At 45.0% G+C, this 10,655-nt stretch overlaps 1 protein-coding gene across 1 annotated transcript; it reads right to left on the bottom strand.

The window, feature by feature from the left end:
* Positions 1-1,525: 1,525 nt before the first annotated feature.
* Positions 1,526-8,091, bottom strand: NEFL (neurofilament light chain). The gene is made up of 4 exons (XM_065398060.1): positions 7,021-8,091; positions 4,822-4,946; positions 3,349-3,671; positions 1,526-1,698 (listed from the first exon to the last, which is right to left on the bottom strand). The coding sequence occupies exons 1-4, from the start codon at positions 8,089-8,091 to the stop codon at positions 1,526-1,528; spliced, it is 1,692 nt and encodes a 563-aa protein (XP_065254132.1).
* Between the last annotated feature and the right edge of the window lie 2,564 nt (positions 8,092-10,655).

The following is a 10,655-nucleotide window of genomic DNA, read 5'->3' on the forward strand; positions in this document are numbered from 1 at the left end:
TTCACTTGGTAATTTACCTAAGTGGGACTTAAGTGGTGCGTAAGTCCTGTGCTGGCCCTCTGCATAGGGACAGAATTTCATCCTGTGTCCCTATACACTAGCTTCAGTGCTGCCTCATTTATATGCACTGAAAATAAATATGCTCAGAACAAGATATGAGATACTTATCTTGTTTTGAGAGTTGCTGTCTTGTTTTGCATCTCTCTTCCCTTTCTAGTTGCTTTCATTTTTTGTCTACTCTGTGATCCTATTGCATGCAATTTTAGGCTGATCTTTGGAAGTTGAAAGTCATTGGCTGATTTGCAGTAGAAAGGAAGACTCCGGGGGGGAAGGTACGAAGATAACTTAGTGAAAGCTCTATGGGAAAGCAGGTCACATTCAAGTAGAAAGATATAAATGTTTGCTGTCATTCCCCTTGAGTTTCTCATAATGCAACACAGCTTTGATCATTTTTATTAAGGACCTGATCCAAAGCCCACTGAAGTGAATTTCCATTGACTTCCATGGGCTTTGGATCAGGTTGTAAAGCATAAAGGAACTGAGTGAATTCCAACTGACGCCCTCTGAGAACTGTGTTTGTGCTAGAATATGCTAATATATATATTTTCCCCTTTCTATCCACATTGGATTCTCTCATATTGAAGTTGAACTAAACCTGAACCTTATGCCAGTATGTGTGCAATGCAACTCCCAAGCTGCAATGTAAAGCCTTTCCAGAAGTGTAGTGACTATGGCTTTAAATCATGCAACTGAGAGCATATACTCAGACTGCTGTGCCTGTATGAAATCACTATTTCTTCAGTGGGGTTCTGCATGAACCTGGCAGTCTGTCCATGTGCTACACTTTGTAGCTTGGGGGGGGGGGGCTTATAAATACCCCCCCCCCCCCATTATTTCCTTCACTATTTAGACTGTTCAATACAGATTATATTCCAGACACATGAAGAATTTGTGAATGATAACTCAGTGTTTACGTCCCCAAAAGCACCAGCTGAAAAGGAATATTTACCAATATTACATGTCCACCTGTATAGGACTGGAACATTAGTACTTTGTTCTAATCATGTGTATAATTTCATCAGTCATTTCCAGATCTATTTGGTAACATATGACACACACTATGAGAAAACTGTGTATGCAGTTCTTTAACTTTATTGTCTAGCTTTATTGCACATACTTTATTGAAGCCTTCATTACTTTACCACTCAAGGTTTCCATAGCTATTTTGAATTTAGTTTAAACATATTTTGTCTCCCAAGTGACAATTTTATTTTAATTTTAAGGTTTTGAATCATCCAAATTGAACATAGCTCCTGAACTGATAAGTAAACACCATGCATATTCTGGAAGCAAGCCAATGGGTACTCTGCAAGCATACTGATACTGTGCATAGAGAAAAAACACCATAGAACTTTAACTTTAAACCTAAATTGTCTCTGAATTAAATACATGGTGTGACGTTTTTAGCTCAGTAAATTTATGGATTGTTTTGTGACCTGATTGGGAAACCGACACACAGTCTAAATCAATCCTTCTTCTTCTCTTTTTTCTCTTCCTCTCCTGCTGCCTCTTCCTTCTTCTCCCCATCTTCAGCTTCCTCAGCAGCCTCTTGGGATTCCTCTCCTTCTTCTCCTTCTTCCTCTTCTCCTCCTTCCTCCTCCTCACCCTCTTTGGCTTCCTCAGATTCCTCCTTGGCACCTTTAAAAATTGAGCAGCAATAAAGCATTCCACATCTTGCATGTAGCAGCTGCTGAGCCAGGGTCTTGATTCTGCTTTAATTGAAGTCAATGATAAAACCCCTACTGACCTCAATAGGAGCATAAATGAACTTAGGCTATGTCTACACTACAGCCAGGATCCACCGGCAGTCGATTTAGTGGGGCTAGTGAAGATCTGCCAAATCGACAGCAGATCGCTCTCCAGTCGACCCCTGTACTCTACCCCTGACGAGAAGAGTAAGGTAAGTCGACGAGAGAGTTTCTCCCATCGGCCCCCCGTGGTGTAGACCCCGTGGTAACTTGATCTAAGGTACGTAGACCTATTCACATAGCTGGAGTTGCATAGCATAGGTCGACTTACTGCGGTAGTGTAGACATAGCCTTAGTTTGGGGGCTTCAAAAAAAACTTATATTAAGTTTAGGGTGTGTTTATTTAGGCTAGGGCTTTCAAGAGACTAAGGGAGTTAGGCACTAAATCATATTGAATTTCAAAGGGATTTGGGTGTTTAACTTCTGTAGGCTCCTTTGAAAATCCTGGCCTTAAAAAAAAACAAAAACAAAAAAAACACAACTGATTGGCAACTCATTTTAAGCCTTGATCCAAAACCCATTGAAGTCAAAAGGAGTCTTTCCACTGACTTCAGTGAACTTTGGATGAGCACATTGGTGATCCACTAGAAAAGGCATTATCTAGTTACAGATGAGCTTTCATACTAAGTGGATCTTAGATAACTGTTTAAATAAAAACAAATTTGCTTTCAGATGTGTGTAGTTGAAATCCTCCCTCAAGGATTAATCATCACAGATCATTAATATCTGCCTGTTTAATTTTTTTCCTGCTGTTTAGGCATTTAAGATTTTACCACCCATTGTTTAGTGCATTAGACTATGTGCCCTGAGAATGATTATAGCATCAAAAAGAGAATGAAGATTCTCAGTGGTGCTCTAGCTCAAAGACACAGGATAACAAAACAAATTGCAACAGGAAGTGGGAAAGAATGCTCCAGAGAATAATTATTTTTAAATGTTTCTTTAAAAACTTCCAAGTTTAGTAAAGAATGTAATGGAAAAATGTACTTTGGTGGAAGGAGGACAGTGGAAATAACTGGCAAGATCCCCAGCTGATGTAAATCAGCACAGCTTCACTGAACTCAATAGCATTGATTTATGCCAGCCGAGGATCTGGTTCAAGATGTTCTCTGGGAATTAATATTTAGTTCAAGATGTTCCTGTTCTTTTCAGGAATGTCTGGAAATGGTCAATTAAGTATTGTTTATTGGCTTGAGAATTTGCCAATAGCACTTTCTATTAACATAGCCCAATGCTCTTTCTTTGAAAGTCAATTGCAAAGCTCCCATTGACTGCCAGGAGAGCAGGATCGGCCCCATAATGTATTGAACATTCAATATTTGTCTGATTTCATCCTTCATATTGTACTTAAGTTTTCCCACACATGAATCATGGGGTCAATCCAGCAATTCCTTACTTATGTGAATAGCCCCATTTAAGCCAATGGGTCTATTCACTTGAGTTAGGAGTGTTTATATTAACAAAGACTTGCAGATTGAGGCCTCATATATGAGCATAGGTGAATTCTGGAATAGCATGCTTTGAAAGTAACCAAATGTACCTTCTTCCTCTTCTTCAGCTTCTTCTCCTCCCTCCTCTTCCTCAGCCTCCTCCTTCTCCTCCTCCTCACCTTCTTCTGAAGGGGGTGCTGCTTTGGCCACTTCCATTTTTGCTGCCGCAATAGTCTCCTCTACTTCTATCTGTTCTTCCTGAACGTGACTGGAGTAGTAAGCAGGGAAGGAACGGGCTGACATCAAATAGGAGCTGCTCTGTAAACCGCTGTAGGCAGACCTGCCAAAGACTGGGGCACTCTGAGTGTAGCCACTGGTTATGCTTCCAACACCAGTGAAACTAAGCCGTGTCTCCTCACCTTCCAGCAATTTTCTAGAGGAGGAAAAAGAAACAATTATGTATTGTTTGTCCTGCAGTTGGGCCTAGAAGCCCCTTTCATGGGCCAGGGCCACATTGTGCTAGAGGCTGTACAAACACAGAACAAAAAAGATGGTCCCTGCCCCCAAAAAGATTACCAATTTATACTCTTTTAGTAATAAAGACCATTATTCTACAATAACCAACTGTCTGGCAATTATACATTGATCCAAAAAGGATGGCACTTTATCAAAATGAGTTACAGAAGGTAGAAATTAGACATCAATGTGCATCACTGGATGTAAAGAACCCTTTGAAAGGGAACTAATGAAAAACAGCATGAAAATAACATCACTACGCCAACAATGGAAGATAGTTGTATTCTGTTATCCTGTAGGACTGCACAGAGTAGGGACACCCAACAATTTGACCTCCTCCTTTTGTTCCAGGGGGTCCATGTTTAATAAATATACCAAGCAGTTTTATACTGAAAAAATACTCCCCTGCCTCTACACTCAGATGCAAGTAGTCAAAATAATTTAACTTGGTGTTTGGAGTTTCCATTAATGCCTAGGGTCTAGCATAAAACAATGATGTAGCAGTAAGTTTGCTCCCAAACATTAGCCTTCAGCTGAGATTTTAAAAGCACCTAAGTAACTTGTAGTGGGATTTGTGCTCCTAACTCACTTAGGCACTTTTGAAAATCCCAACCTTTGTATTTATTATTTTAATTAGGCTTTGCTGGTTCTAACAAACTTTTTGTATTCAACAAATATAAGCATGGAAGGTTTATTATGTAGTGAAGATTTTGTCCTGAAGCAAACATTTCACCTTCAAATCATTTTTGGTTGACTTTTTTTCTGTGAGTGGGTTTAGGGGCTAGTTAATAAAAACACTGAAGAATAAAATAGAATTCTATAGGAAACCTGCAGCAATGTTTTCTATAGTGACGAGAGAGTGCAGAAAATGACCTCATAGTTCTTATCTATTTCAGATACCTATTAGTCTATGAAAGGCTAACATAGTCAGCAGCTATAATTCTTGCCAAATATTAGAGCTAATTATGTAAGGGGCTTAAAGCTAGTGAGAGGCATGAAAAATAAAATGGAATTTCTCCAGCTGCAAGAGAAAATTTCTGATTCACTTAACACTTTCTCCATCATACCTGTATGCTGCAATTTCAATATCCAGAGCCATTTTCACATTGAGAAGATCTTGATATTCTTTCAAATAACGGGCCATCTCACTCTTTGTGGTTCTCAGTTCATTTTCTAATTTATTAATTGTGTCCTGTTGGGAATAAGAATATTCAGAAACATAAAATCTTTAGTTCCTCTTGTGTACTGCAGTGATGGCTTGGAAAATAATGCTAAAATCCTATTAAATGTAATCCTGCTGCAGCAAGGGAATGTATTTAATGGACCCAGGTCTGGCTTCAAATAAAAGGTTGAAACTCTCATTAAGTGCCGCATCATCTGATAGGGTTTTTCCATGTCTAACATATATGATTCTATTTCATTTAATGTTTTTAAGATCCAAAATGGTTTTGATTTTCCCTATTTCCCACAAACAATTGCCAGAATTTATTTTAGTTCCCACTATTTTTTAAAGAAGAGGTGCTTATTTGAGGGCAGAAAGCAAGTTATGTTGTGAAGCTACAATCGTTCAACAGATACTATTTTACATTTTAGCCTAATGTCATTTTTCTTTAATTCATGGAACTTCATGCCAATAAACACAATGGGCCAGATCCTTAGATGCTATCTACTGGCATAGTTCCTCAGTGGAGCTACATCGATTTGCACCATTTAAAGATCTGGCCCATTAGATTCTGTGCCCACTACCTGCATTTGCAGATATGTTTATCTAGTCCATTTCCATTCCTTTTCATTAAAGAAGTGATGGATTCTTTGCTACTTCAAACTAGTTAGTTCCTAATATGGTGGTTACTAAAAGAGAGAATGACCCTCTTAAATCATATCTTGTTTTAATGATATAATCCTGTACTTCTTACTATGGCAAAACTTCCAATTGACTTTAATCACAGAGTCATAGAAGTGTAGGATTGGAAGGGACCTCAATAGGTCAGCTAATCCAGTCCCCTGCACTCAAGACAGGACTACCTAATAACTAGACTATACCTGACAGGTACTGATGAAGAGTTTTGCCTGAGTAAGGGCCACAAGATTTTACATACAGTAATAAGTGATTCAAGGACTAAATTATTCCTGAAATTTTTGTATTTTTTAAACACAAACTACCTTTGTTTTCTCTTAATCTTTTATTCTTTACTCCTTTTGCATTTTCTAGCATTATCTTCTTAATTAATTACATTATTTTTTTCATTAAAGGCTCAATTAAATCCTTTAAAAATGTATCCACATAATTAATATCACCTAACATGCATTAGAACTAATACCGCCCATTCAGATTTTATTAACTACAATATACAATTCATAAATAACCCAACCCAATGAATTTTAGTCCTGTTAATAGAGCTGTACTCCAACATTTATCAAAATGACTACAATTAAAAACACTGTTATGATCATGTAATTAGCACTGTGTTAAACATCATTGTAAGTAATGCAGCTCATTTAACTGCATTCTGTTATAAGCGTTGCAAAACATTCATCTTAACTAATGGCACCTTTTTAGTTGCTACTCTTATTGCTGAGTTCTGCTTATTTCACCGGAATTGGGTTTTAACTTAACCCTTTAAAAACGATTCCTGTAATGAATATACATCCTGCTTAATGCAAACCTTTGTGTTACTTTCTCCTATAGCTGAGGATACAAGCACCATGGACATTTTGCATTTAGTTGCAAAGAAACACTGTCTATGTTCTGGGGGTCCCTGCAGAAGGGAGAGCTCTTACCTGCCCAGAAGACTGCAGGGGTCAATTCCCTGAGTAGGGCCTGATCCAACGTTTGCAGAAGACAATTAATGTATTCCCACTGACTTCAATGGGCTTTGAATCCGGGTATAGGTGATGGGAATTTCTGCACCGTGCCTGGACAGATGCTGGGGTTGCTGCTTTCATTACTTATCTAGGTGCTGGACAGCTCCCAAGCTAGGAGCCAGTAATACCCCCCGGTGCTGGACAGCTCCCTGGGTTAGCGCTAGTGATATCCCCCAGTGCTGGACAGCTCCCTGGGTTAGCGCTAGTGATATGATATCCCACGGTGCTGGACAACTCCCTGCCTGGGCGCTGGGGATGGTGCCCGTAGCTACCCTCCTGGGCGCTGTGGATGCTGCCCGGATGCTGCCCGTTGCCCGCCCGAGTGACCTGCCCAGGCGCTCCAGGGTTCCCGGGTACCCGCCTGCCCATGTCCCGGGGGAGGGATGCCGGGGGTGGCTCACCTGCATGGCGGCGATGTCGGCGTTCTGCTTCTCCTCCAGCTCCTGCAGTTGCCTCTCCATCGCCTCGTTCATGCCGCGGGTGGCCTCGATCTCCAGCGTCTTGGCCTTGAGCAGCCGGCGGCTCTCGGAGATCTCGTCCTTGGCGGCGCGCACGGCGTCGGTGTTCTTGGCGGCGCTCTCGGTGAGCACGGTGAAGCGGCTGCGGAACCACTCCTCGGCGTTCTGCATGTTGCGCGCCGCCAGCTTCTCGTACTGCGCCCGGATGTCGCGCAGCGCCGCCGAGAGGTCCGGCTTGGCCGACACTTCCATCTCCACCGAGAGGTGCGCGTACTGGATCTGCGCCTGCAGCTCGGCCAGCTCCTCCTCGTGCACCTTCTTGAGGAAGGCCAGCTCGTCCAGCAGGCTGTCGATGCGCTTCTCCAGCTCGGCCCGGGCCAGCGCCGACTCGTCCGCCCCTTTGCGCATCTCCAGCAGCCGGCCCTCGGCGTCCTCCCGGCTCAGGATCTCCTCCTCATAGCGCGCCTGCAGCCCGCGCAGCGTCTCCTCCAGGCTCTCCCGCTCGCCCTGCAGCGCCTGCTTCTCGCCGCTGGCCTCCTCGGCCGCCAGGCGCAGCTCGCGGATCTCCTGCTCGTAGAGGGCGCGGAAGCGGGAGGGCTCGGCGTGCTTCTGCCGCAGCACCAGCAGCTCGGCCTCCAGCACCTTGTTCTGCTGCTCCAGCTCGTGCACCCGCTCGATGAAGCTGGCGAAGCGGTCGTTGAGGTCCTGCAGCTGCGCCTTCTCCTGGCTGCGGATGGACTTGAGGTCGCTGCTCATGGCCGCCACCTGGCTCAGGTCGAAGCTCTCCACCGAGGGCAGCAGGCAGCCCGAGGCCGACGAGGCGGCGTAGCTCCGGCGCACCGACACGGAGGAGACCGGCGCCGAGAGGCTGGAATACGTGGAGCGGGACAAGCCATAGCCGCCGCCGCCGCTGCTGCCGCTGCTGCTGCGCACCGTGCCGATGTGCAGCCGGGGACTCTCGGCGTAGCGCCGCTTGTAGGCGGGGAAGAAGGGGTCGTAGCCAAAGGAGCTCATGGCGCCGCCCGCCGCAGGAGGAGAAGCTGCTCTGCGCCCGGCCGCCGCCCGGCCGCCCCTATTTATACCCGCACAAGGGGGCTCTGACGCAGCCGCCCCGTCGCGGGGAGAGGCCGCGGGCGCCGGTGCCAAGAGCAGGGAGCGCGCTGCGCCAAGGGAAGGGGCCGGGCTCCGCCTCGGAGACGGGGCTGGTCTGATCGCCTGCTCCGCGTCAGGAGTTCCTCTCAGCCCGCTTCAGCCCATCCTCCCTGCTCCCTTCCCATCGCCCCCCTTATCCCCATCATTGCCCCCTTCATCCCCATCCTCCCACAGCAGCTCCCATCACCCCCCTTTGTCCCCATCCTCCCAACAGCAGCTCTGTAGCGGGGCAGTTACCCTGCTACTGGGGGGGAAGGTAGGCTGGTTGGGGAGGCAGCCAGAGCTGTGGCCACACCCAATCAGACCACAGCTGGCCCTGATATAAGGGCTAAGGGAGAAGCTGGGTCAGTCTTACTCCAGCCTTGGAGTGGGAAGTGCCTAGCTCCCTGGGGTCACAGGGTACCTGAAGCTGTGCTGTGCTGTGCAGTGCAAGGGCAAGAGGAGCTGGGGAGGTCTAGCCTGGCTACTCCCCAGGCTGAGGCCTTGCTGAAGCCTAAGGAGGTACTGGGGCTGCAGAGGTAGCTGGTCCAACCCCCTTGCCAGGGATGAGTGGCCATTACAGACTGCAGTCTGGCCCAGTGAATGGGGCTAGATGACGACCGGCAGTAGCCACTGAGGCAAGCTGGACATAGGGGTTGGGGGTTCCCCTGGGAGGGGAGACTGAGTGTGGGGGGTACTGCTGTGGACAGTACCCCAAGGTAAAGGGCACTGGGATCTGGGAGGCACATGGTGGGGGCCTGAGGCGGGAGAGACGCCAGCCAGCAGGGGGTGCTCCGAGACTGGAATTGAGCTAATTTCTGGATGATCAGCAGGAGGTGCTGTGGTGGTGAGTCCTTGATCTGTTACAAGCTCCCATTGCCCCCCTTTGTACCCATCCCCCCAGGAGCTCCCATTGCCCATCAGCCCCTCCACATCTAGCAGCTTCTTGCCACCTCTGTCCTATCAGCCTGTCACACCCCATTGATTTATTTCATTCCCTAGCCTGGCCCCAGCTACTCCTTAAACCCATCTCCATTAACTCCTTTCAATCCAACCCCTTTTCTATCAACTCCTTTCAACCACAGCCCATCATCTTGTCCCCACCCTCTTCTCATCCCATCAATTCTTTCACCCAATCTCATTCCATTCCAATCCTCTCCCCCAATTAAATTGTTCTCCATCATCCCATAAAAACCTGGTATTTCCATTAAGTCCTTTCACCTGAATCCACCCCATCATCTCCTGGAATCTCCCCATTACCTACTTTCACTTCACCCTACCATTTTCTTCTTACTACTCATCAGTACCTCTGAGCCCACCCCACTGGCTCCTGGCATCCCTCCCAACCAATCAGCTCACTTTGCATATTCTCCCCCCCCCCCATAGGTCAGCCTCCTATGACACTGCAGTAATACAAGGGGATTTTAGTAATATAATGAGACTATAACTAATACAAAGTGTGTATATATAGGGTCTGAGCCTAAGGGAGTTAAGTGCCCAATCCCATTTGGATTTCAATGAGACTTGGGTACCTAACTCTTCTATTAGCTTTTGCAAATCCTAGCCTATAGGTGCATGTCAATCTGATTAAGTTATTCTGCATCTTAATTTGCTTTTATCATAATTCATCCAACACACTTGCAGTTTAACTCTATTTTTACTTGCCTTTCCACCATGTCTCTTCTGTAATATTTGTTTTATCCTTTTCTAAATCAGCCAGTTATATGAATTCAGAAAAAAAATATGTGGGTTAGGATTGCTTGTTGCCCTGTCACAATGAAATACACCAACACACACACACACCAGTATCTATCTGAACATCTGTTTTTGTGCCCCATGAAATTTGCCTGGTCAGCCTGTTTGAGTCACAGATCACAGGTAAATGACAGACTTGTCGCATCAGGTTGAGAGGAACTCCACAGGTATATTAAAGCAACTGGACGACTGCTTTGCATTAAATACTGTTCCCTCATCTGTTCTGAAGGATTTGCTGTTGGTTAGTTAAAACAAAATAACCTTTATGCCCTGATCGCTTTGCACTAAGTATAAGATATGAAGAGATTGAAAGAATAAAAGCAGGCAGTGCAAGTTTCATAGATTGCTTGAATAAAATCATATGAGATTTCTCTGGATCAGAAGAGGTTCTTTTAATGGCAAAAATAGTTGTTCAATGAAAGCTTTGTCTGAGTAAAGACTAAATAAAACTGCAGGATTTGGTCCACATTTATTAGCAGCAGACACTGAGCCTGCTTAATTGCTTCACAAAGGAAGCGAAACTATCTATCTCTATTGGTGTAACACCTGTGAAATATACCATCTAATATATTTAGATAGCACCAGTCACAGTGGCCTTTAGGCACTGACAACACAAAGGACTGGCAAAAATTGTTTGTTTAATGCTGTTATCTTCTAATAAAAAGGGATTAGGATTGTTTTCCCATTACCTT

Source organism: Emys orbicularis, chromosome 2 (genome assembly GCF_028017835.1).
Source record: "Emys orbicularis isolate rEmyOrb1 chromosome 2, rEmyOrb1.hap1, whole genome shotgun sequence".
In the NCBI taxonomy this organism is placed as follows: Eukaryota; Metazoa; Chordata; order Testudines; family Emydidae; genus Emys; species Emys orbicularis.